This window comes from Salmo salar, chromosome 16 (genome assembly GCF_965601325.2).
Source record: "Salmo salar chromosome 16, fSalSal1, whole genome shotgun sequence".
In the NCBI taxonomy this organism is placed as follows: Eukaryota; Metazoa; Chordata; class Actinopteri; order Salmoniformes; family Salmonidae; genus Salmo; species Salmo salar.
Window position 1 is genome coordinate 97640001 of NC_138306.1, and position 26671 is coordinate 97666671.

The 26671-nt window shown below is 48.7% G+C and overlaps 2 protein-coding genes and 1 non-coding gene across 6 annotated transcripts in view; 1 reads left to right on the forward strand and 2 right to left on the reverse strand.

Annotated features, from left to right (window-relative positions):
* The window catches only part of LOC106575059 (FERM, ARHGEF and pleckstrin domain-containing protein 1), a 118840-nt gene extending 105212 nt beyond the window's left edge, over positions 1 to 13628 (reverse strand). For 2 of the 4 annotated variants that reach the window (XM_082963227.1, XM_082963225.1), the window contains exons 1-3: positions 13250 to 13627; positions 2714 to 2929; positions 626 to 730 (exon numbers count right to left, since the gene is read on the reverse strand). In XM_082963227.1, coding sequence (XP_082819353.1) covers positions 626 to 730; positions 2714 to 2884 — 276 coding nt within the window. In that variant the 5' untranslated portion in view covers positions 2885 to 2929; positions 13250 to 13627. Of the gene's footprint in view, positions 1 to 625; positions 731 to 2713; positions 2930 to 13249 lie in introns of all 4 variants that reach the window. The other 2 variants (XM_082963228.1, XM_082963226.1) reach the window with 2 other exon arrangements.
* Positions 13629 to 14808: 1180 nt separating this feature from the next.
* On the reverse strand, positions 14809 to 14882 carry trnai-aau (transfer RNA isoleucine (anticodon AAU)). The gene has a single exon. It is a non-coding gene; the product is annotated as a tRNA-Ile (tRNA).
* Positions 14883 to 15046: 164 nt separating this feature from the next.
* LOC106575054 (serine/threonine-protein kinase 24) overlaps positions 15047 to 26671 on the forward strand; it is a 29711-nt gene continuing 18086 nt past the window's right edge. Inside the window, exons 1-3 of the mRNA XM_082963229.1 lie at positions 15047 to 16208; positions 23498 to 23728; positions 24034 to 24090. Of these exons, the coding sequence (XP_082819355.1) occupies positions 16167 to 16208; positions 23498 to 23728; positions 24034 to 24090 (330 nt within the window). The 5' untranslated portion in view covers positions 15047 to 16166. The remainder of the gene's footprint in view (positions 16209 to 23497; positions 23729 to 24033; positions 24091 to 26671) is intronic.

Sequence of the window (26671 nt, forward strand, 5' to 3'; positions counted from 1 at the left end):
GAGAGTCAGGCTGCAGTAACCCCTGTAACCCAGGGGCCAGTATGAGAGTCACCAGGCAGTAGCACTGTCCACGGGCCAGTATTGAGAGTCACCAGTCAGCAGCACTGTCCAGGGGCCAGTATTGAGAGTCACCAGTAACACTGTCCAGGGGCCAGTATTGAGAGTCACCAGTCAGTAGCACTGTCCAGGGGCCAGTATTGAGAGTCACCAGTAACACTGTCCAGGGGCCAGTATTGAGAGTCACCAGTCAGTACCACTGTCCAGGGGCCAGTATTGAGAGTCACCAGTCAGTAGCACTGTCCAGGGGCCAGTATTGAGAGTCACCAGTCAGTAGCACTGTCCAGGGGCCAGTATTGAGAGTCACCAGTCAGTAGCACTGTCCAGGGGCCAGTATTGAGAGTCACCAGTACCACTGTCCAGGGGCCAGTATTGAGAGTCACCAGTCAGTAGCACTGTCCAGGGGCCAGTATTGAGAGTCACCAGGAACACTGTCCAGGGGCCAGTACTGAGAGAGTGCAACAGAAAAGTAGGCATGGCATAATGCTCTGGGCAGAGGTAGTGAGCTATATAGAATACAGGGATCCATTTGGGACACGTCATAGTGTATAAAGAACTTCGGTCTCACCATCATCCTTCTGGAGTTCTGGTACTGTAGACCGAAGTAGTCTCTTTCAGCCAGGTTCAGATGGACACACACCAGGTCAAACAGAGCCTTGGCTGGGGCCCGTTGCTGTGGAGAGAGAGAGCAGAACACACCAGGTTACAGACAGAGCCTTGGCTGGGGCCCGTTGCTGTGGAGAGAGAGAGCAGAACACACCAGGTTACAGACAGAGCCTTGGCTGGGGCCCGTTGCTGTGGAGAGAGAGAGCAGAACACACCAGGTTACAGACAGAGCCTTGGCTGGGGCCCGTTGCTGTGGAGAGAGAGAGCAGAACACACCAGGTTACAGACAGAGCCTTGGCTGGGGCCCGTTGCTGTGGAGAGAGAGCAGAACACACCAGGTTACAGACAGAGCCTTGGCTGGGGCCCGTTGCTGTGGAGAGAGAGAGCAGAACACACCAGGTTACAGACAGAGCCTTGGCTGGGGCCCGTTGCTGTGGAGAGAGAGCAGAACACACCAGGTTACAGACAGAGCCTTGGCTGGGGCCCGTTGCTGTGGAGAGAGAGCAGAACACACCAGGTCAAACAGAGCCTTGGCTGGGGCCCGTTGCTGTGGGGAGAGAGAGCAGAACACACCAGGTTACAGACAGAGCCTTGGCTGGGGCCCGTTGCTGTGGGGAGAGAGAGCAGAACACACCAGGTTACAGACAGAGCCTTGGCTGGGGCCCGTTGCTGTGGGGAGAGAGAGCAGAACACACCAGGTTACAGACAGAGCCTTGGCTGGGGCCCGTTGCTGTGGGGAGAGAGAGCAGAACACACCAGGTTACAGACAGAGCCTTGGCTGGGGCCCGTTGCTGTGGAGAGAGAGAGCAGAACACACCAGGTTACAGACAGAGCCTTGGCTGGGGCCCGTTGCTGTGGGGAGAGAGCAGAACACACCAGGTTACAGACAGAGCCTTGGCTGGGGCCCGTTGCTGTGGGGAGAGAGAGCAGAACACACCAGGTTACAGACAGAGCCTTGGCTGGGGCCCGTTGCTGTATATATGTATATATCTGGTGTTTTAAACAGTAGTGTATATATGTCTTTATTTAACCAGGCAAGTCAGTTAAGAACAAATTCTTATTTTCAATGACGGCCTAGGAACAGTGGGTTAACTGCCTCGTTCAGGGGAACAGTGGGTTAACTGCCTCGTTCAGGGGAACAGTGGGTTAACTGCCTCGTTCAGGGGAACAGTGGGTTAACTGCCTCGTTCAGGGGAACAGTGGGTTAACTGCCTCGTTCAGGGGAACAGTGGGTTAACTGCCTCGTTCAGGGGAACAGTGGGTTAACTGCCTCGTTCAGGGGAACAGTGGGTTAACTGCCTCGTTCAGGGGAACAGTGGGTTAACTGCCTCGTTCAGGGGAACAGTGGGTTAACTGCCTCGTTCAGGGGAACAGTGGTTTAACTGCCTCGTTCAGGGGAACAGTGGGTTAACTGCCTCGTTCAGGGGAACAGTGGGTTAACTGCCTCGTTCAGGGGAACAGTGGGTTAACTGCCTCGTTCAGGGGAACAGTGGGGTTAACTGCCTCGTTCAGGGGAACAGTGGGGTTAACTGCCTCGTTCAGGGGAACAGTGGGGTTAACTGCCTCGTTCAGGGGAACAGTGGGTTAACTGCCTTGTTCAGGGGCAGAACGACAGATTTCTACCTTATCAGCTCGGGGATTCGATCTTGCAACCTTTCGGTTACAAGTCCAACACTTTAACCACTAGGCTACCTGCCGCCCCGACAGCCAAGAGAATGTGAAGGATTGATCCTTCAGTTTTAAAGCATTGGTACCAGAGCCTGGGAACTATGGACCTCATCTAAAGCATTGGTACCAGAGCCTGGGAACTATGGACCTCATCCAAAGCATTGGTACCAGAGCCTGTGAACTATGGACCTCATCTAAAGCATTGGTACCAGAGCCTGGGAACTATGGACCTCATCCAAAGCATTGGTACCAGAGCCTGGGAACTATGGACCTCATCTAAAGCATTGGTACCAGAGCCTGTGAACTATGGACCTCATCCAAAGCATTGTGATTGCTCCAGCATGTCATTCCTCCCATAGAGCTAAATAGTTCCTGTACTCACTGATATGTCGAAAACCTCCGTGACGTCGTCCAGCAGCTGTACCCGGATGGAGACCTGTCGTCCTGGGGGCGTGGATGGGAGTCGCTGGCCTGGTTCCAGGGCAGACACCCCTAAACTCTCTGGGATCGCCAGCCTCTGGCCAGCCACCGCCCTGTCTGCCGGATCTACCATGGTGCCTCAGTCAGCAGAACCAGCCTCTCCACTACCCTCACACACCTGAGGACAGACAGGGAGACGTGTACAGGATCCACTCTGAAAACAAGGACATGTATGGAGACGGACGTTTCCCCATATACAGCTATTAGCAGGGCTATTTATAGTTGATTTAGTGTTTCAAACCAGGGAGTTAATTAACATTCTATTAGCAGGCTGATTTAGTGTTTCAAACCAGGGAGTTAATTAACATTCTATTAGCAGGCTGATTTAGTGTTTCAAACCAGGGAGTTAATTAACATTCTATTAGCAGGCTGATTTAGTGTTTCAAACCAGGGAGTTAATTAACATTCTATTAGCAGGCTGATTTAGTGTTTCAAACCAGGGAGTTTATTAACATTCTATTAGCAGGCTGATTTAGTGTTTCAAACCAGGGAGTTTATTAACATTCTTCATCAAGAATAACGTCAAAATGTTATTATTGACAATGAAAGAACTGGGAATGTTGTTCCCTTGTTATATAATTAATTATAATATAATATAATTGCTACATTTAATATCAATATAGTATTTTAAAAAAATATATAGTTTCCCAGATTGTATTTTGGCGACGCAAATATCAGAAAACCTGGTTAAATTTGGGTCCTAAAACCAGCTGAGGACCACAGCTTTAGAGGACAGAGTGTCTGTTTTCATACTGACAGCCAGATGTTTCAGGAAGCGCTCCGAGTCTGAGAGGACCGAGACACTGAGCAGAGACCGAGCCGGATCAGCAAGGCCACGACATATTCCCAGAACAGACGCGGGTTGCCATGGGAATATAAGTATTCAGCCCAAAAAAAGGACAGACAATTACTGTGAGAACCAGGCCAGATACTGTCTGTCTGTATGAACCAGGCCAGATACTGTCTGTCTGTATGAACCAGGCCAGATAATGTCTGTCTGTCTGTCTGTATGAACCAGGCCAGATACCGTCTGTCTGTCTGTAACAGTATGAACCAGGCCAGATACCGTCTGTCTGTCTGTAACAGTATGAACCAGGCCAGATACTGTCTGTCTGTCTGTAACAGTATGAACCAGGCCAGATACCGTCTGTCTGTCTGTCTGTAACAGTATGAACCAGGCCAGATACCGTCTGTCTGTCTGTCTGTAACAGTATGAACCAGGCCAGATACCGTCTGTCTGTCTGTAACAGTATGAACCAGGCCAGATACTGTCTGTCTGTCTGTAACAGTATGAACCAGGCCAGATACCGTCTGTCTGTCTGTAACAGTATGAACCAGGCCAGATACCGTCTGTCTGTCTGTCTGTCTGTAACAGTATGAACCAGGCCAGATACCGTCTGTCTGATAGAGGACTTCCCTGTCTCAACCAGACCAGATAGAGGACTTCCCTGTCTCAACCAGGCCAGATAGAGGACTTCCCTGTCTCAACCAGGCCAGATAGAGGACTTCCCTGTCTCAACCAGGCCAGATAGAGGACTTCCCTGTCTCAACCAGGCCAGATAGAGGACTTCCCTGTCTCAACCAGGCCAGATAGAGGACTTCCCTGTCTCAACCAGGCCAGATAGAGGACTTCCCCGTCTCAACCAGGCCAGATAGAGGACTTCCCCGTCTAAACCAGGCCAGATAGAGGACTTCCCTGTCTAAACCAGGCCAGATAGAGGACTTCCCCGTCTCAACCAGGCCAGATAGAGGACTTCCCCGTCTCAACCAGGCCAGATAGAGGACTTCCCCGTCTCAACCAGGCCAGATAGAGGACTTTCCCGTCTCAACCAGGCCAGATAGAGGACTTTCCCGTCTCAACCAGGCCAGATAGAGGACTTCTCTTTCTGAATCAGAGAGCATTTCATCTGAGGGAGTGAACCCCATCGGTGGTCACACTTTCAGCCAGCTTGCAGGTGAGTCACTAGACTCCTTCCCTCCATGACGATGACACAAGTCTAGAAAACCCAATGGTATTTTAGCTGGGGCCGACTAAACCAGACAGTAACGTCGATGCAGACAGACACTGAGGAATTAGAGGAGGTTGAATGATGAGAAAGAACATACCTCTGTCCCTCGGCCCTCGGGGCCTATCCTCCTCAACGTCAGTGGAACGACAGCTCTCCTCCTCCTCTACCCCCCCCCCCCCTAGCCACTAACGGAGCCAGCGGCTGAATGTCTGGAACACAAAACACAAAACGGACCTCCGAAGGCTCCCGTTTTGGTAGAGCACTTTACCGTCTACAAAACGCAACATTCCACAGCAGTGACGTCATCAATCTCAGACCAGATCAGGCGTGGCCCGGGCTGATTTCATCTCATCCTACACAAGTTCCTTCCGACATTCTCCTGTCGACTGATCTAAAGACTAAATAGGTGACAGCGTCAAAGGTTGAGGGATTTGACAGACGACAGAAAAGCACGCGACCTTCCTAGAAAAATAGCAGTCTTTCAGCTACAGTAGATCCCCAGAGGATAAATCAGTATTTCAGCTACAGTAGATCCCCAGAGGATAAATCAGTCTTTCAGCTACAGTAGATCCCCAGAGATACAGTAGATCCCCAAAGATAAATCAGTATTTCAGCTAACAGTAGATCCCCAGAGATAAATCAGTATTTCAGCTAACAGTAGATCCCCAGAGATAAATCAGTCTTTCAGCTACAGTAGATCCCCCAGAGATAAATCAGTCTTTCAGCTACAGTAGATCCCCCAGAGATAAATCAGTCTTTCAGCTACAGTAGATCCCCCAGAGATAAATCAGTATTTCAGCTACAGTAGATCCCCAGAGGATAAATCAGTATTTCAGCTACAGTAGATCCCCAGAGGATAAATCAGTCTTTCAGCTACAGTAGATCCCCAGAGATACAGTAGATCCCCAAAGATAAATCAGTATTTCAGCTAACAGTAGATCCCCCAGAGATAAATCAGTATTTCAGCTAACAGTAGATCCCCAGAGATAAATCAGTCTTTCAGCTACAGTAGATCCCCCAGAGATAAATCAGTCTTTCAGCTACAGTAGATCCCCCAGAGATAAATCAGTCTTTCAGCTACAGTAGATCCCCCAGGATAAATCAGTCTTTCAGCTACAGTAGATCCCCCAGAGATAAATCAGTCTTTCAGCTACAGTAGATCCCCCAGAGATAAATCAGTCTTTCAGCTACAGTAGATCCCCCAGAGATAAATCAGTCTTTCAGCTACAGTAGATCCCCAGAGATAAATCAGTATTTCAGCTACAGTAGATCCCCAGAGGATAAATCAGTCTTTCAGCTACAGTAGATCCCCAGAGATAAATAAGTATTTCAGCTACAGTAGATCCCCAGAGATACAGTAGATCCCCAGAGATACAGTAGATCCCCAGAGATACAGTAGATCCCCAGAGATACAGTAGATCCCCAGAGGATACAGTCAGATCCCCAGAGATACAGTAGATCCCCAGAGATAAATCAGTCTTTCAGCTACAGTAGATCCCCCAGAGATAAATCAGTCTTTCAGCTACAGTAGATCCCCAGAGATAAATAAGTATTTCAGCTACAGTAGATCCCCAGAGATACAGTAGATCCCCAGAGATACAGTAGATCCCCAGAGATACAGTAGATCCCCAGAGATACAGTAGATCCCCAGAGATACAGTAGATCCCCAGGAGATAAATCAGTCTTCCAGCTCCAGTAGATCCCCAGAGATAAATCACTCAGCCATTAGATCAGATCTTCTCACTTTAAAACGGCCTCAGGAGGGTTGGCAGACAAGCTACAATCAAAAGGTTGGAAATAATGGTTGGGACTTGGGCGACATTACCTGGCTGCCTCCAAAATGGCTCCCTACTCCCTATGGATGCTTTGACCAGGGCCCATAGGGAATAGGGAGCCATTTTGGATTCTTTTGACCAGGGCCCAGTAGGGAATAGGGAGCCATTTTGGATGGTTTTGACCAGGGCCCATAGGGAATAGGGAGCCATTTTGGATGCTTTTGACCAGGGCCCATAGGGAATAGGGAGCCATTTTGGATGGTTTTGACCAGGGCCCATAGGGAATAGGGAGCCATTTTGGATGGTTTTGACCAGGGCCCATAGGGAATAGGGAGCCATTTTGGATGGTTTTGACCTGGGCCCATAGGGAGCCATTTTGGATGGTTTTGACCAGGGCCCATAGGGAGCCATTTTGGATGCAGCCAGGTAATGTTCCACAAGTCCCAACCATTATTTCCAACCTTTTGATTGGCCCTGGTCAAAAGCATCCAAAATGGCTCCCTATTCCCTATGGGCCCTACCACTAAATCAGCCATTCAGAGCAGCAAAACCCCCTAAAATCAGCCATTCAGAGCAGCAAACCCCCTAAAATCAGCCATTCAGAGCAGCAAACCCCCTAAAATCAGCCATTCAGAGCAGCAAACCCCCTAAATCAGCCATTCAGAGCAGAATTCAGATGATACCAACTAATTAGTAAAATCCAGAAAATAGACTCTTAATTCTACAACCACCTAAAAGGAAGCGATTCCCAAACCTTCCATAACAAAGCCATCACCTACAGAGAGATGAACCTGGAGAAGAGTCCCCTAAGCAAGCTGGTCCTGAGGCTCTGTTCACAAACACAAACAGACCCCACAGAGCCCCAGGACAGCAACACAATTAGACCCCACAGAGCCCCAGGACAGCAACACAATTAGACCCAAACAAATCATGAGAAAACAAAAAGATAATTACTTGACACATTGAAAAGAATGAACAAAAAAACAGCAAACTAGAATGCTATTTGTCCCTAAACAGAGAGAGACACAGTGGCAGAATACCTGACCACTGTGACTGACCCAAACTTAAGGAAAGCTTTGACTATGTACAGACTCAGTGAGCATAGCCTTGCTATTGAGAAAGGTCGCCGTAGGCAGACCTGGCTCTCAAGAGAAGACAGGCTATGTGCAACACTGCCCACAAAATGAGGTGGAAACTGAGCTGCACTTCCTAACTTCCTGCCAAATGTATGACCATATTAGAGACACATATTTCCCTCAGATTACACAGATACAAAGAATTTGAAAACAAACCCAATCTTGATAAACTCCCATATCTACTGGGTGAAATACCACAGTGTTCCATCACAGCAGCAAGATTTGTGACCTGTTGCCACAAGAAAAGGTCAACCAGCTTTAGACAGAGAGCGAGAGAGAGAGAGACAGAGAGAGCCAGAGCGAGAGGAGAGAGGAGAGAGAGAGAGCCAGAGAGAGAGAGAGAGAGAGAGCCAGAGAGAGAGCCAGAGAGAGCCAGAGAGAGGCAGAGCGAGAGAGAGAGAGAGAGAGAGAGACGCAGAGCGAGACAGAGAGAGAGAGAGACAGAGAGAGAGAGAGACAGAGAGAGAGAGACAGAGAGAGAGAGAGAGAGACAGAGAGAGAGAGACAGAGAGAGAGAGACAGAGAGAGAGAGACAGAGAGAGAGAGCCAGAGAGCGAGCCAGAGAGCGAGCCAGAGAGCGAGCCAGAGAGCGAGCCAGAGAGAGAGCCAGAGAGAGGCAGAGCGAGAGAGAGAGAGGAGAGAGGAGTGAGCCAGAGAGCGAGCCAGAGAGCGAGCCAGAGAGAGAGAGAGAGACAGACAGACAGACAGACAGACAGAGAGAGCCAGAGAGGAGGGAGAGACAGACAGACGGACAGACAGACAGACAGACAGACAGACAGACAGACAGACAGACAGACAGACAGACAGACAGACAGACAGACAGACAGACAGACAGACAGACAGACAGACAGACAGACAGACAGACAGACAGAGAGAGAGAGAGGCAGAGAGAGGCAGAGAGAGCCAGGCAGCAGGCCTAACTAACTGAGGACCCATCCACAGCCTAAGCAGACAGCAGTAAAGACCGAGACCACACTGACTAATGTCATTACATCTTTATTATATCGCTGGTTGAGGAATAAAGTGGAACATTGATGCAGTAATGATTGAATACCATGTGACCAAAACAACTGAACACATGGCAGCAACATCACTTGAACTTCTTTACAACAGAAACGGAGTTACGTATCAACACACAGCCAGCACTCAGTTCAGAGGGGTTAAAGACTCTCAGCTGGCAAACACTATTAGTGTCCAAGCCTTTAGAGTACAGCTTAATGAACCAGGTAATACTACTACAGGTAATACTACTACAGGTAATACTACTACAGGTAATACAGCCTTTAGAGTACAGCTTAATGAACCAGGTAATACTACTACAGGTAATACTACTACAGGTAATATAGCCTTTAGAGTACAGCTTCATGACCCAGGTAATACTACTACAGGTAATACTACTACAGGTAATACTAGTACAGGTAATACAGCCTTTAGAGTACAGCTTAATGAACCAGGTAATACTACTACAGGTAATACTACTACAGGTAATACAGCCTTTAGAGTACAGCTTAATGAACCAGGTAATACTACTACAGGTAATACTACTACAGGTAATACAGCCTTTAGAGTACAGCTTCATGACCCAGGTAATACTACTACAGGTAATACTACTACAGGTAATACTAGTACAGGTAATACAGCCTTTAGAGTACAGCTTAATGAACCAGGTAATACTACTACAGGTAATACTACTACAGGTAATACAGCCTTTAGAGTACAGCTTAATGAACCAGGTAATACTACTACAGGTGATACTACTACAGCTAATACTACTACAGGTAATACTACTACAGGTGATACTACTACAGGTAATACTACTACAGGTAATACTACTACAGGTAATACTACTACAGGTAATACAGCCTTTAGAGTAAAGCTTAATGAACACAGGTGTGCTGTGAAATCTGTTTTTAAAATTGTATAACTGCCTTAATTTTGCCAGACCCCAAGAAGAGTAGCTGCTGCCTTGGCAGGAACTAATGGGGATCCATAATAAACCCCAGGAAGAGTAGCTGCTGCCTTGGCAGGAACTAATGTGGATCCATAATAAACCCCAGGAAGAGTAGCTGCTGCCTTGGCAGGAACTAATGTGGATCCATAATAAACCCCAGGAAGAGTAGCTGCTGCCTTGGCAGGAACTAATGTGGATCCATAATAAACCCCAGGAAGAGTAGCTGCTGCCTTGGCAGGAACTAATGGGGATCCATAATAAACCCCAGGAAGAGTAGCTGCTGCCTTGGCAGGAACTAATGGGGATCCATAATAAACCCCAGGAAGAGTAGCTGCTGCCTTGGCAGGAACTAATGGGGATCCATAATAAACCCCAGGAAGAGTAGCTGCTGCCTTGGCAGGAACTAACGGGGATCCATAATAAACCCCAGGAAGAGTAGCTGCTGCCTCGGCAGGAACTAATGGGGATCTATAATAAACCCCAAGAAGAGTAGCTGCTGCCTTGGCAGGAACTAATTGGGATCCATAATAAACCCCAGGAAGAGTAGCTGCTGCCTCGGCAGGAACTAATGGGGATCCAAAATAAACCCCAGGAAGAGTAGCTGCTGCCTCGGCAGGAACTAATGGGGATCCATAATAAACCCCAGGAAGAGTAGCTGCTGCCTTGGCAGGAACTAATGGGGATCCATAATAAACCCCAAGAAGAGTAGCTGCTGCCTTGGCCAGGAACTAATGGGGATCCATAATAAACCCCAGGAAGAGTAGCCGCTGCCTTGGCAGGAACTAATGGGGATCCATAATAAACCACAGGAAGAGTAGCTGCTGCCTTGGCAGGAACTAATGGGGATCCATAATAAACCCCAGGAAGAGTATCTGCTGCCTCGGCAGGAACTAATGGGGATCCATAATAAACCCCAGGAAGAGTAGCTGCTGCCTTGGCAGGAACTAATGGGGATCCATAATAAACCCCAGGAAGAGTAGCTGCTGCCTTGACAGGAACTAATGGGGATCCATAATAAACCCCAGGAAGAGTAGCTGCTGCCTTGGCAGGAACTAATGGGGATCCATAATAAACCCCAGGAAGAGTAGCTGCTGCCTTGGCAGGAACTAATGGGGATCCATAATAAACCCCAGGAAGAGTAGCTACTGCCTTGACAGGAACTAATGGGGATCCATAATAAACCCCAGGAAGAGTACCTGCTGCCTTGGCAGGAACTAATGGGGATCCATAATAAACCCCAGGAAGAGTAGCTGCTGCCTTGGCAGATTATCACTACAGAACCATTTAATGTAGAAGAAGCTCTCTCAAACTAGGTGTCATTCTGCCTTCAGTTCTCAGCTTTGCACACGACTACCACATGTGAACTACAATCTGCAGACTCAACAGCCTTGTAAAATAAACAATCCCAACACTGTGTTTTAAGCTTTAGAAATGTCAATAATCATCGCTTGTGATACGGATTTCTAAACATATGGCCTTACCTTTTATCAGCGAGAAAGAATCCTTCAAATAAATAAAATACATTTACTGTAGATCCATACAGCTATGGAGCCTCCATCCTACTAAACTACACTGTAGCAGTTACAGATCCATACAGCTATGGAGCCTCCATCCTACTAAACTACACTGTAGCAGTTACAGATCCATACAGCTATGGAGCCTCCATCATACTAAACTACACTGTAGCAGTTACAGATCCATACAGCCTCCATCCTACTGAACTACACTGTAGAAGTTACAGATCCATACAGCTATGGAGCCTCCATCATACTAAACTACACTGTAGCAGTTACAGATCCATACAGCCTCCATCCTACTGAACTACACTGTAGCAGTTACAGATCCATACAGCTATGGAGCCTCCATTCTACTAAACTACACTGTAGCAGTTACAGATCCATACAGCTTCAATCATACTAAACTACACTGTAGCAGTTACAGATCCATACAGCTATGAGGCCTCCATTCTACTAAACTACACTGTAGCAGTTACAGATCCATACAGCCTCCATTCTACTAAACTACACTGTAGCAGTTACAGATCCATACAGCTATGGAGCCTCCATCCTACTAAACTACACTGTAGCAGTTACAGATCCATACAGCTATGGAGCCTCCATCATACTAAACTACACTGTAGTAGTTACAGATCCATACAGCTATGGGGCCTCCATCATACTAAACTACACTGTAGTAGTTACAGATCCATACAGCTATGGAGCCTCCATCCGTCTAAACTACACTGTAGCAGTTACAGATCCATACAGCTATGGAGCCTCCATCCTACTAAACTACACTGTAGCAGTTACAGATCCATACAGCTATGGAGCCTCCATCATACTAAACTACACTGTAGCAGTTACAGATCCATACAGCCTCCATCCTACTGAACTACACTGTAGAAGTTACAGATCCATACAGCTATGGAGCCTCCATCATACTAAACTACACTGTAGCAGTTACAGATCCATACAGCCTCCATCCTACTGAACTACACTGTAGCAGTTACAGATCCATACAGCTATGGAGCCTCCATTCTACTAAACTACACTGTAGCAGTTACAGATCCATACAGCTTCAATCATACTAAACTACACTGTAGCAGTTACAGATCCATACAGCTATGAGGCCTCCATTCTACTAAACTACACTGTAGCAGTTACAGATCCATACAGCCTCCATTCTACTAAACTACACTGTAGCAGTTACAGATCCATACAGCTATGGAGCCTCCATCCTACTAAACTACACTGTAGCAGTTACAGATCCATACAGCTATGGAGCCTCCATCATACTAAACTACACTGTAGTAGTTACAGATCCATACAGCTATGGGGCCTCCATCATACTAAACTACACTGTAGTAGTTACAGATCCATACAGCTATGGAGCCTCCATCCGTCTAAACTACACTGTAGCAGTTACAGATCCATACAGCTTCCATCATACTAAACTACACTGTAGCAGTTACAGATCCATACAGCTTCCATCATACTAAACTACACTGTAGCAGTTACAGATCCATACAGCTATGGAGCCTCCATCCGTCTAAACTACACTGTAGCAGTTACAGATCCATACAGCCTCCATCCTACTAAACTACACTGTAGCAGTTACAGATCCATACAGCTATGGAGCCTCCATCCGTCTAAACTACACTGTAGTTTTGGATCATTTGGCTATTCACTATAATCCTGTTGGACGATGACCTTATATAACACACACACACACACACACACACACACACACACACACATACATACATACATACATACATACATACATACATACATACATACATATACACACACACACACACACACACATCTATTATATTCCAACTGGAGAACATCTGTAAATTCAGACAATTCAAAGGAGAGAGAGAGAGAGAATGAACTGGCTAACCGCAGGAATTAGAGGTAAATGGAAAATTACAGGACATGATTTAAATTGGTTTTGTCCTTGTATTTAAAACAGTATGCCTATCTTCTATCTAGCCTCCGCGGTTAGGGACGCATCGGTACTCCAGTAACCTAAACGACATCAAGACACCAGTTTATTTCTTACCTTTTCCTTCAGATTGGGGAGAGATTGTCCACGTGTATATTTTCCAACAGTGTGTTTGACCGAAGTGAAATTCCTTTACGATCCAAACTGCGCTGATTTTAAGCGTTTGAAAGTTTCAGGAAGGAGAAGCGGCTCTTAATTAAAACGCAGATTCTTCCTGGTCGCCATATCGGCTCGACAGACCTTCGACTAACACCGCGTTACGTTGTAAAAAAAACTAAAAAACAATGTGACTTCCATTGAGTTTTGTTACCCGAACAATAACATGAGCACAGTAGTCCCTCCAGCACTGGTAACTGCACTATAACTCAGCTGGTGTCCTTTGTATCAGGCCTGTAGAGAGGGAGCAATACTACCACATAGCGGCTTCACTGGAGCATGGCCATGGTTGGGGCCGTTCAAAGTCAACCACTACAATAGAATAGCTCCATATCATATGGGACCAATAGAATAGCTCCATATCATATGGCACCAATAGAATAACTCCATATCATATGGGACCAATAGAATAGCCCCATATCATATGGGACCAATAGAATAGCTCCATATCATATGGCACCAATAGAATAGCTCCATATCATATGGCACCAATAGAATAGCTCCATATCATATGGGACCAATAGAATAGCTCCATATCATATGGGACCAATAGAATAGCTCCATATCATATGGGACCAATAGAATAGCTCCATATCATATGGGACCAATAGAATAGCCCCATATCATATGGCACCAATAGAATAGCCCCATATCATATGGCACCAATAGAATAGCCCCATATCATATGGCACCAATAGAATAGCTCCATATCATATGGGACCAATAGAATAGCTCCATATCATATGGCACCAATAGAATAACGCCATATCATATGGCACCAATAGAATAACTCCATATCATATGGGACCAATAGAATAGCTCCATATCATATGGCACCAATAGAATAGCTCCATATCATATGGGACCAATAGAATAGCTCCATATCATATGGGACCAATAGAATAGCCCCATATCATATGGGACCAATAGAATAGCTCCATATCATATGGCACCAATAGAATAGCTCCATATCATATGGCACCAATAGAATAGCTCCATATCATATGGGACCAATAGAATAGCCCCATATCATATGGGACCAATAGAATAGCTCCATATCATATGGGACCAATAGAATAGCCCCATATCATATGGGACCAATAGAATAGCTCCATATCATATGGCACCAATAGAATAGCTCCATATCATATGGCACCAATAGAATAGCTCCATGTCATATGGGACCAATAGAATAGCTCCATATCATATGGGACCAATAGAATAGCCCCATATCATATGGGACCAATAGAATAGCTCCATATCATATGGCACCAATAGAATAGCTCCATATCATATGGGACCAATAGAATAGCTCCATATCATATGGGACCAATAGAATAGCTCCATATCATATGGGACCAATAGAATAGCCCCATATCATATGGCACCAATAGAGTAGAAGAAGTCCAACTTTAAGCCCAAAGACGAGTAACACAACAACACAGCAGTCAAAAGGGTCATGGCCAGTACGGGTATCGAACCCGCGACCTTCGCGTTATTAGCACGACGCTCTAACCAACTGAGCTAACCGGCCAAGTGAACACAGCAGACCAAATCTAGTGTTTTATACTTTGGAAAACAACCAGTTTGCTTTTATAAGCGTTAATATTAATAAAGTAGCTTTATGCTCATCTAGATTTCAACGTATTCTCCAAACAGTTACAAAATATATATATATATATAATTCTATAATGTTATGATATCACATGTACTAAATTGCTCGGTGTTAATTTGGTGAACGGTGTCGTTGAGCCCTCTGCCGTTCACCAGACGGACGCATCCGCTCCGGACAGCCGCTCCGCGCCGCGCCGACATGGATCCGCCAGTGGTGACAAGATGGAGGACAGGAGACGGAGGGGAAAACACAGATAATATGTATAGTTGTCAGCGTGGTAATCTCCTTTGGATGGATTTTCAACTAGCCGACGATTACAAGATCGGATCGTAATCATATCTTATTGAACGGCTTTATGTTTTCCAGACGCAGGATAAATATGTTGTTATGTGGCTGCGTGGAAAGTCTGTCAGGGCGGTCGGATGAGACACCAGTCGGCTACAGGAGCTAACGAAGCTAACAGCGAGTTGTTCGGTAGCTAATCGGTGATATAACATCAAACAATAAATTAGAAACCGTTCGCTAGTATGATATATATATCATAATATATAATATATACTGCTTTACGGTCAAAATAAATTGGAAATACGCTCCAGCTAACATTGTCAGCTAGCTATTTTGTATTCATGTTGATTTGTTGTTACTGTGCAGCTAGCTAGTTACGATGCTAACGACAAAGCTAACTAGCCAGTTAGCAAGCTAGCTATTTTTTCCTCAAGTAAAAAATATTCCTTGGATGATTTACTAGTTATGATGATTTTATAGTTATGTTAACATAGGACAACGGTCGATGAACTAGCTTTGTTTATACCACAAGATTTTCGTGGCTGAGTCAACATGTTTTAACTTTGTACCGAGCTTGTTCGGGAAGGATTCACAGGACGTATCGATAAGGACGCAGGACGCATCGATAAGGACGCATGACGTATCGATAAGGACGCAGGACGTATCGATAAGGACGCAGAAACGCATCGATAAGGACGCAGGACGCATCGATAAGGACGCATCGATAAGGACGCATCGATAAGGACGCATCGATAAGGATGCAGAAACGCATCGATAAGGACGCAGAAACGCATCGATAAGGACGCAAGACGCATCGATAAGGACGCAGGACGCATCGATAAGGACGCACGACCTGCTGCGTTGTGTATTCTGGGTTGTAACTAACTGTTCTAGCTGGTCAGACTGTGGACAGACGACATGGCTCACTCTCCGGTTCAGAGTAGCCTGCCGGGGATGCAGGTACGCTGTTTTCACCTCATTTCCAGTAGCTAGCTAGTTAGCTAAACACCTTACCAAAGTGCTATATGGTGAAGCTAGCCCTCACCTGCTGTCAGGTGATGTAAACAATACTAAAGACATGCACAGCATGCTGCAGATAGAGAGACAGTCAATTCCCTTCCTTCATTCTGCATGTCCAATACTAGCCTAGTACAATATTTAACATTCAATTACACTAGGAGTCACATTGGGGCTTCACCATACTGATGACTAAAAGGGATAAACATCATTTAGTGACTAAAGCACTGGAAAACAGAGGATTCTCTAAGCTAGGCTAAAGGCTAAAGCACTGGAAAACAGAGGATTCTCTAAGCTAGGCTAAAGGCTAAAGCCCTTGAAAACAGAGGATTCTCTAAGCTAGGCTAAAGGCTAAAGCACTGGAAAACAGAGGATTCTCTAAGCTAGGCTAAAGGCTAAAGCACTGGAAAACAGAGGATTCTCTAAGCTAGGCTAAAGGCTAAAGCACTGGAAAACAGAGGATTCTCTAAGCTAGGCTAAAGGCTAAAGCACTGGATAACAGAGGATTCTCTAAGCTAGGCTAAAGGCTAAAGCACTGGAAAACAGAGGATTCTCTAAGCTAGGCTAAAGGCTAAAGCACTGGAAAACAGAGGATTCTCTAAGCTAGGCTAAAGCACTGGAAAACAGAGGATTCTCTAAGCTAGGCTAAAGGCTAAAGCACTGGAAAACAGAGGATTCTCTAAGCTAGGCTAAAGGCTAAAGCACTGGAAAACAGGATTCTCTAAGCTAGGCTAAAGGCTAAAGCCCTTGAAAACAGAGGATTCTCTAAGCTAGGCTAAAGGCTAAAGCACTGGAAAACAGAGGATTCTCTAAGCTAGGCTAAAGGCTAAAGCCCTTGAAAACAGAGGATTCTCTAAGCTAGGCTAAAGGCTAAAGCACTGGAAAACAGAGGATTCTCTAAGCTAGGCTAAAGGCTAAAGCACTGGAAAACAGAGGATTCTCTAAGCTAGGCTAAAGCACTGGAAAACAGAGGATTTTCTAAGCTAGGCTAAAGGCTAAAGCACTGGAAAACAGAGGATTCTCTAAGCTAGGCTAAAGGCTAAAGCACTGGAAAACAGGATTCTCTAAGCTAGGCTAAAGGCTAAAGCCCTTGAAAACAGAGGATTCTCTAAGCTAGGCTAAAGGCTAAAGCACTGGAAAACAGAGGATTCTCTAAGCTAGGCTAAAGGCTAAAGCCCTTGAAAACAGAGGATTCTCTAAGCTAGGCTAAAGCACTGGAAAACAGAGGATTCTCTAAGCTAGGCTAAAGCACTGGAAAACAGAGGATTCTCTAAGCTAGGCTAAAGGCTAAAGCACTGGAAAACAGAGGATTCTCTAAGCTAGGCTAAAGGCTAAAGCACTGGAAAACAGAGGATTCTCTAAGCTAGGCTAAAGGCTAAAGCACTGGAAAACAGAGGATTCTCTAAGCTAGGCTAAAGCACTGGAAAACAGAGGATTCTCTAAGCTAGGCTAAAGACTAAAGCACTGGAAAACAGAGGATTCTCTAAGCTAGGCTAAAGCACTGGAAAACAGAGGATTCTCTAAGCTAGGCTAAAGGCTAAAGCACTGGAAAACAGGATTCTCTAAGCTAGGCTAAAGGCTAAAGCCCTGGAAAACAGAGGATTCTCTAAGCTAGGCTAAAGCACTGGAAAACAGAGGATTCTCTAAGCTAGGCTAAAGCACTGGAAAACAGAGGATTCTCTAAGCTAGGCTAAAGGCTAAAGCACTGGAAAACAGAGGATTCTCTAAGCTAGGCTAAAGGCTAAAGCCCTTGAAAACAGAGGATTCTCTAAGCTAGACTAAAGCACTGGAAAACAGAGGATTCTCTAAGCTAGGCTAAAGCACTGGAAAACAGAGGATTCTCTAAGCTAGGCTAAAGGCTAAAGCACTGGAAAACAGAGGATTCTCTAAGCTAGACTAAAGCACTGGAAAACAGAGGATTCTCTAAGCTAGGCTAAAGACTAAAGCACTGGAAAACAGAGGATTCTCTAAGCTAGGCTAAAGGCTAAAGCACTGGAAAACAGAGGATTCTCTAAGCTAGGCTAAAGCACTGGAAAACAGAGGATTCTCTAAGCTAGGCTAAAGACTAAAGCACTGGAAAACAGAGGATTCGCTAAGCTAGGCTAAAGGCTAAAGCACTGGAAAACAGAGGATTCGCTAAGCTAGGCTAAAGATTTTAAGGTTGTAGACCAAAAACAGGATAATGAAAGTTCACAAAGTAACAAGTAAAGGTAGACCCACCAATTACTTTGTGTTTTTACTGATATCAACTTTTTCTTATGTATTAAGTGATTTAAAACTCGTAATTCTGTTACCAAAATCGGTAACGGAATTACTGAGAAAATCTGTTATTTGTCACCTGCTTGCTAAACAACAGGTGTAGACTAACAGTGAAATGCTGACCTACGAATCCTTTTACAACAGAGTTAAATTACAATAATAAATCATTGAAATGGGGACACAAGGAATAAATACACAGTGAATAACTAGTCAGAATAATGTTGCTATATTCAGGGCATTCAGAAAGTATTCAGACCACTTCACTTTCTCCACATTTTGTTACGTTACAGCCTTATTCTAAAATGGATTAAATACATTGTTTTCCTCATCAATCTACACACAATACCCCATAATGACATCACAATACGCCATAATGACATCACAATACGCCATAATGACATCACAATACGCCATAATGACATCACAATACCCCATAATGACATCACAATACCCCATAATGACATCACAATACGCCATAACGACAAACCAAAAACTGGTGTGGGGAAAAAGTCAAGGGTCTGAATACTTTCCAAAGAAGAGTACTGTAGGGTTAGGGTCACAGGTCAGGACCAGGGGAGAGTACTGTAGGGTTAGGGTCACAGGTCAGGACCAGGGGAGAGTACTGTAGGGTTAGGGTCACAGGTCAGGACCAGGGGAGAGTACTGTAGGGTTAGGGTCACAGGTCAGGACCAGGGAAGTGTACTGTAGGGTTAGGGTCACAGGTCAGGACCAGGGGAGAGTACTGTAGGGTTAGGGTCACAGGTCAGGGCCAGGGCAAAGTACTGTAGGGTTAGGGTCACAGGTCAGGACCAGGGAAGTGTACTGTAGGGTTAGGGTCACAGGTCAGGACCAGGGGAGAGTACTGTAGGGTTAGGGTCACAGGTCAGGACCAGGGGAGAGTACTGTAGGGTTAGGGTCACAGGTCAGGACCAGGGGAGAGTACTGTAGGGTTAGGGTCACAGGTCAGGACCAGGGGAGAGTACTGTAGGGTTAGGGTCACAGGTCAGGACCAGGGGAGAGTACTGTAGGGTTAGGGTCACAGGTCAGGACCAGGGCAGAGTACTGTAGGGTTAGGGTCACAGGTCAGGACCAGGGTAGAGTACTGTAGGGTTAGGGTCACAGGTCAGGGCCAGGGAAGTGTACTGTAGGGTTAGGGTCACAGGTCAGGGCCAGGGGAGAGTACTGTAGGGTTAGGGTCACAGGTCAGGACCAGCTGTAGGGTTAGGGTCACAGGTCAGGTGCCAGGGGAGAGTACTGTAGGGTTAGGGTCACAGGTCAGGGCCAGGGCAGAGTACTGTAGGGTTAGGGTCACAGGTCAGGACCAGCTGTAGGGTTAGGGTCACAGGTCAGGTGCCAGGGGAGAGTACTGTAGGGTTAGGGTCACAGGTCAGGACCAGGGAAGTGTACTGTAGGGTTAGGGTCACAGGTCAGGACCAGGGAAGTGTACTGTAGGGTTAGGGTCACAGGTCAGGACCAGGGAAGTGTACTGTAGGGTTAGGGTCACAGGTCAGGACCAGGGAAGTGTACTGTAGGGTTAGGGTCACAGGTCAGGACCAGGGAAGTGTACTGTAGGGTTAGGGTCACAGATCAGGGCCAGGGGAGAGTACTGTAGGGTTAGGGTCACAGGTCAGGGCCAGGGGAGAGTACTGTAGGGTTAGGGTCACAGGTCAGGGCCAGGGAAGTGTACTGTAGGGTTAGGGTCACAGGTCAGGACCAGGGAAGTGTACTGTAGGGTTAGGGTCACAGGTCAGGACCAGGGAAGTGTACTGTAGGGTTAGGGTCACAGATCAGGGCCAGGGGAGAGTACTGTAGGGTTAGGGTCACAGGTCAGGGCCAGGGGAGAGTACTGTAGGGTTAGGGTCACAGGTCAGGTGCCAGGGGAGAGTACTGTAGGGTTAGGGTCACAGGTTAGGGCTAGGGAAGAGTACAGTAGGGTTAGGGTCACAGGTCAGGGCCAGGGAAGTGTACTGTAGGGTCAGAGCGATATCCTAGTCCCAGGTTAGGGTCAGAGCGGAGCGATATCCTAGTCCCAGGTTAGGGTCAGAGCGGAGCGATATCCTAGTCCCAGGTTAGGGTCAGAGCAAAGCGATATCCTAGTCCCAGTTTAGGGTCAGAGCGATATCCTAGTCCCAGGTTAGGGTCAGAGCGGAGCGATATCCTAGTCCCAGGTTAGGGTCAGAGCAGAGCGATATCCTAGTCCCAGGTTAGGGTCAGAGCGATATCCTAGTCCCAGGTTAGGGTCAGAGCGGAGCGATATCCTAGTCCCAGGTTAGGGTCAGAGTGATATCCTAGTCCCAGGTTAGGGTCAGAGCGATATCCTAGTCCCAGGTTAGGGTCAGAGTGATATCCTAGTCCCAGGTTAGGGTCAGAGCAGAGCGATATCCTAGTCCCAGGTTAGGGTCAGAGCGGAGCGATATCCTAGTCCCAGGTTAGGGTCAGAGCGATATCCTAGTCCCAGGTTAGGGTCAGAGTGATATCCTAGTCCCAGGTTAGGGTCAGAGCGATATCCTAGTCCCAGGTTAGGGTCAGAGTGATATCCTAGTCCCAGGTTAGGGTCAGAGCAGAGCGATATCCTAGTCCCAGGTTAGGGTCAGAGCAGAGCGATATCCTAGTCCCAGGTTAGGGTCAGAGCGGAGCGATATCCTAGTCCCAGGTTAGGGTCAGAGCAGAGAGATATCCTAGTCCCAGGTTAGGCTCAGAGCGATATCCTAGTCCCAGGTTAGGGTCAGAGCGGAGCAATATCCTAGTCCCAGGTTAGGGTCAGAGCAGAGCGATATCCTAGTCCCAGGTTAGGGTCAGATCAGAGCGATATCCTAGTCCCAGGTTAGGGTCAGAGCGATATCCTAGTCCCAGTTTAGGGTCAGAGCGATATCCTAGTCCCAGGTTAGGGTCAGAGCGGAGCGATATCCTAGTCCCAGGTTAGGGTCAGAGCAGAGCGATATCCTAGTCCCAGGTTAGGGTCAGAGCAGAGCGATATCCTAGTCCCAGGTTAGGGTCAGAGCGATATCCTAGTCCCAGGTTAGGGTCAGAGCGGAGCGATATCCTAGTCCCAGGTTAGGGTCAGAGCGATATCCTAGTCCCAGGTTAGGGTCAGAGCAGAGCGATATCCTAGTCCCAGGTTAGGGTCAGATCAGAGCGATATCCTAGTCCCAGGTTAGGGTCAGAGCGATATCCTAGTCCCAGTTTAGGGTCAGAGCGATATCCTAGTCCCAGTTTAGGGTCAGAGCGATATCCTAGTCCCAGGTTAGGGTCAGAGCGGAGCGATATCCTAGTCCCCGGTTAGGGTCAGAGCAGAGCGATATCCTAGTCCCAGGTTAGGGTCAGAGCAGAGCGATATCCTAGTCCCAGGTTAGGGTCAGAGCAGAGCGATATCCTAGTCCCAGGTTAGGGTCAGAGCGATATCCTAGTCCCAGGTTAGGGTCAGAGCGGAGCGATATCCTAGTCCCAGGTTAGGGTCAGAGGAGAGCGATATCCTAGTCCCAGGTTAGGGTCAGAGCGGAGCGATATCCTAGTCCCAGGTTAGGGTCAGAGCGATATCCTAGTCCCAGGTTAGGGTCAGAGCAGAGGTATATCCTAGTCCCAGGTTAGGGTCAGAGCGGAGCGATATCCTAGTCCCAGGTTAGGGTCAGAGCGGAGCGATATCCTAGTCCCAGGTTAGGGTCAGAGCGATATCCTAGTCCCAGGTTAGGGTCAGAGTGATATCCTAGTCCCAGGTTAGGGTCAGAGCAGAGTGATATCCTAGTCCCAGGTTAGGGTCAGTGTGATATCCTAGTCCCAGGTTAGGGTCAGAGCAGAGTGATATCCTAGTCCCAGGTTAGGGTCAGAGCGATATCCTAGTCCCAGGTTAGGGTCAGAGTGATATCCTAGTCCCAGGTTAGGGTCAGAGTGATATCCTAGTCCCAGGTTAGGGTCAGAGTGATATCCTAGTCCCAGGTTAGGGTCAGAGCGATATCCTAGTCCCAGGTTAGGGTCAGAGTGATATCCTAGTCCCAGGTTAGGGTCAGAGCGATATCCTAGTCCCAGGTTAGGGTCAGAGCGATATCCTAGTCCCAGGTTAGGGTCAGAGTGATATCCTAGTCCCAGGTTAGGGTCAGAGTGATATCCTAGTCCCAGGTTAGGGTCAGAGCGATATCCTAGTCCCAGGTTAGGGTCAGAGCGATATCCTAGTCCCAGGTTAGGGTCAGAGCGATATCCTAGTCCCAGTGTGCGCTATACAGAGGACGTTTTGGCTTCATCATTGCTGCAGTGTTGCAACATGTTGTTGACAAAATAATGCTGATATCATTTAACTCTTATCACATGTCATGTAATCAACTTCTAAGCACTGCTGCTCTCCCCCCCCTCTCTCCCTCCCTCTCTCCCTCCCTCTCTCCCTCCCTTCTCTCTCCCTCTCTTCTCTCTCCTCTCCCTCCCTGCTCTCTCCTCTCCCTCCCTTCTCTCTCCTCCCCTCTCTCTCTCCCTCCCCCCCTCCCTCTCTCTCCCTCTCCCCCCTCCTCCCCTCCCTCTCCCCCCTCCTCCCCTCTCTCTCTCTCCCCTCCTCCCCCTTCTCTCTCCTCCCCCTCTCTCCCTCCCCCCCTCCCTCTCTCTCTCCCTCCCCCCCTCCTCCCCTCCCTCTCCCCCCTCCTCCCCTCTCTCTCTCTCCCCTCCTCCCCCTTCTCCCTCCCTCCCCCCCTCTCTCCCTCCCTGCTCTCTCCTCTCCCTCCCTTCTCTCTCCTCCCCTCCCTCTCTCTCCCCCCTCCCTCTCTCTCTCCCTCCCCCCCTCCCTCCCCCTCCTCCTCTCCCTCTCCCCCCCTCCTCCCCTCTCCCTCTCTCCCTCCCCCCCCTCCCTCCCCCTCCTCCTCTCCCTCTCCCCCCTCCTCCCCTCTCTCTCTCTCCCTCCCTCCCTCCTCTCCCCCTCCCTCTCTCCCTCCCTCCTCCCCTCCTCTCCCCCTCCCTCTCTCCCCTCCTCCCTCCCCCCCCCCCCCCTCCTGTAGAACCTGAAGGCAGATCCAGAGGAGTTGTTCACTAAGTTGGAGAGGATAGGTAAAGGCTCGTTCGGTGAGGTGTTTAAAGGAATAGACAAGAGGACTCAGAAGGTGGTGGCCGTTAAGATCATTGACCTGGAGGAGGCTGAGGATGAGATGGAGGACATCCAGCAGGAGATCACTGTGTTGAGTCAGTGTGACAGCCCCTTCATCACCAAGTACTATGGATCCTACCTGAAGGTAGGTCATAGGGTTAGGGATCAGGGTTAAAGGTCACGGAGCAGGAGAGATCTGGAGGAACCAGTCCCCTGTCCTAACACCTCCTCTGTTAGATCTGGAGGAACCAGCCCCTGTCCTAACACCTCCTGATCTGGAGGAACCAGCCCCTGTCCTAACACCTCCTGATCTGGAGGAGCCACCACCCTGTCCTAACACCTCCTCTGTTAGATCTGGAGGAACCATTCCCTGTCCTAACACCTCCTGATCTGGAGGAGCCAGCCCCCATTCCTAACACCTCTGTAACTGGTCTCTCTTGTCGTCTTCAGGAGGCCAAGCTGTGGATCATTATGGAGTATCTCGGAGGAGGCTCTGCGTTGGATCTGGTGAGTGATGTTACCAGTAGTCAGACAATATGTGGACGTTGTGCTAGCTAACGGGGGGCGGTTGTGCTAGCTAACAGGGCGGTTGTGCTAGCTAACGCGGGCGGTTGTGTGAGTTGTGCTAGCTAACGGAGGGCGGTTGTGTGAGTTGAGCTAGCTAACGGGGCGGTTGTGCTAGCTAACGCGGGCGGTTGTGTGAGTTGCGCTAGCTAACGGGGGGCGGTTGTGCTAGCTAACGGGGGGCGGTTGTGCTAGCTAACGGGGCGGTTGTGCTAGCTAACGCGGGCGGTTGTGTGAGTTGTGCTAGCTAACGGGGGGCGGTTGTGTGAGTTGAGCTAGCTAACGCGGGCGGTTGTGTGAGTTGCGCTAGCTAACGGGGCGGTTGTGTGAGTTGCGCTAGCTAACCCGGGCAGTTGTGTGAGTTGCGCTAGCTAACGGGGCGGTTGTGTGAGTTGCGCTAGCTAACGGGGCGGTTGTGCTAGCTAACGGGGGCGGTTGTGCTAGCTAACGCGGGCGGTTGTGTGAGTTGCGCTAGCTAACGGGGCGGTTGTGTGAGTTGCGCTAGCTAACGGGGGGCGGTTGTGTGAGTTGTGCTAGCTAACGGGGGCGGTTGTGTGAGTTGTGCTAGCTAACGGGGGCGGTTGTGCTAGCTAACGGGGATGGTTGTGTGAGTTGAGCTAGCTAACGGGGATGGTTGTGTGAGTTGCACTAGCTAACGGGGGGCGGTTGTGTGAGTTGTGCTAGCTAACGGGGGCGGTAGTGTGAGTTGCGCTAGCTAACGTGGGTGGTTGTGTGAGTTGTGATAGCTAACTGGGGGGCGGCTGCGCTAGCTAACGGGGGCGATTGTGCTAGCTAACGGAGGCGGTTGTGTGAGTTGCGCTAGCTAACGAGGGGCGGTTGTGTGCGTTGCGCTAGCTAACGGGGGGCGGTTGTGTGCGTTGCGCTAGCTAACGGGGGCGGTTGTGTGCGTTGCGCTAGCTAACGGGGGCGGTTGTGCTAGCTAACGGGGATGGTTGTGTGAGTTGAGCTAGCTAACGGGGGCGGTTGTGTGAGTTGCGCTAGCTAACGGGGGCGGTTGTGTGAGTTGTGCTAGCTAACGGGGGCGGTTGTGCTAGCTAACGGGGATGGTTGTGTGAGTTGAGCTAGCTAACGGGGATGGTTGTGTGAGTTGAGCTAGCTAACGGGGGGCGGTTGTGTGAGTTGCGCTAGCTAACGGGGGGCGGTTGTGTGAGTTGCGCTAGCTAACGGGGGGCGGTTGTGTGAGTTGCGCTAGCTAACGGGGGCGGTTGTGTGCGTTGTGCTAGCTAACGGGGGCGGTTGTGCTAGCTAACGGGGGCGGTTGTGCTAGCTAACGGGGATGGTTGTGTGAGTTGAGCTAGCTAACGGGGGCGGTTGTGTGAGTTGCGCTAGCTAACGGGGGCGGTTGTGTGCGTTGCGCTAGCTAACGGGGGCGGTTGTGCTAGCTAACGGGGATGGTTGTGTGTGTTGAGCTAGCTAACGGGGGCGGTTGTGTGAGTTGTGCTAGCTAACGGGGGCGGTTGTGTGAGTTGCGCTAGCTAACGGGGCGGTTGTGCTAGCTAACGGGGATGGTTGTGTGAGTTGAGCTAGCTAACGGGGATGGTTGTGTGAGTTGAGCTAGCTAACGGGGGGCGGTTGTGTGAATTGCGCTAGCTAACGGGGGGCGGTTGTGTGAGTTGCGCTAGCTAACGGGGGGCGGTTGTGTGAGTTGCGCTAGCTAATGGGGGCGGTTGTGTGAGTTGCGCTAGCTAACGGGGCGGTTGTGCTAGCTAACGGGGATGGTTGTGTGAGTTGAGCTAGCTAACAGGGATGGTTGTGTGAGTTGAGCTAGCTAACGGGGGGCGGTTGTGTGAATTGCGCTAGCTAACGGGGGGCGGTTGTGTGAGTTGCGCTAGCTAACGGGGGGGCGGTTGTGTGAGTTGCGCTAGCTAATGGGGGCGGTTGTGTGAGTTGCGCTAGCTAACGGGGCGGTTGTGCTAGCTAACGGGGATGGTTGTGTGAGTTGAGCTAGCTAACGGGGATGGTTGTGTGAGTTGAGCTAGCTAACGGGGGGCGGTTGTGTGAGTTGCGCTAGCTAACGGGGGGCGGTTGTGTGAGTTGCGCTAGCTAACCGGGGGCGGTTGTGTGAGTTGCGCTAGCTAATGGGGGCGGTTGTGTGAGTTGCGCTAGCTAACGGGGGGGCGGTTGTGTGAGTTGCGCTAGCTAACGGGGGGCGGTTGTGTGAGTTGCGCTAGCTAATGGGGGCGGTTGTGTGAGTTGCGCTAGCTAACGTGGGCGGGTGTGAGTTGCGCTAGCTAACGTGGGCGGGTGTGAGTTGCGCTAGCTAACGGGGGCGGTTGTGCTAGCTAACGGGGGCGGTTGTGCTAGCTAACGGGAGTGGTTGTGCTAGCTAACGGGGATGGTTGTGTGAGTTGTGCTAGCTAACGGGGATGGTTGTGTGAGTTGCGCTAGCTAACGGAGGCGGTTGTGTGAGCTGCGCTAGCTAACAGGGATGGTTGTGTGAGTTGAGCTAGCTAACGGAGGCGGTTGTGTGAGTTGCGCTAGCTAACGGGGGCGGTTGTCTGAG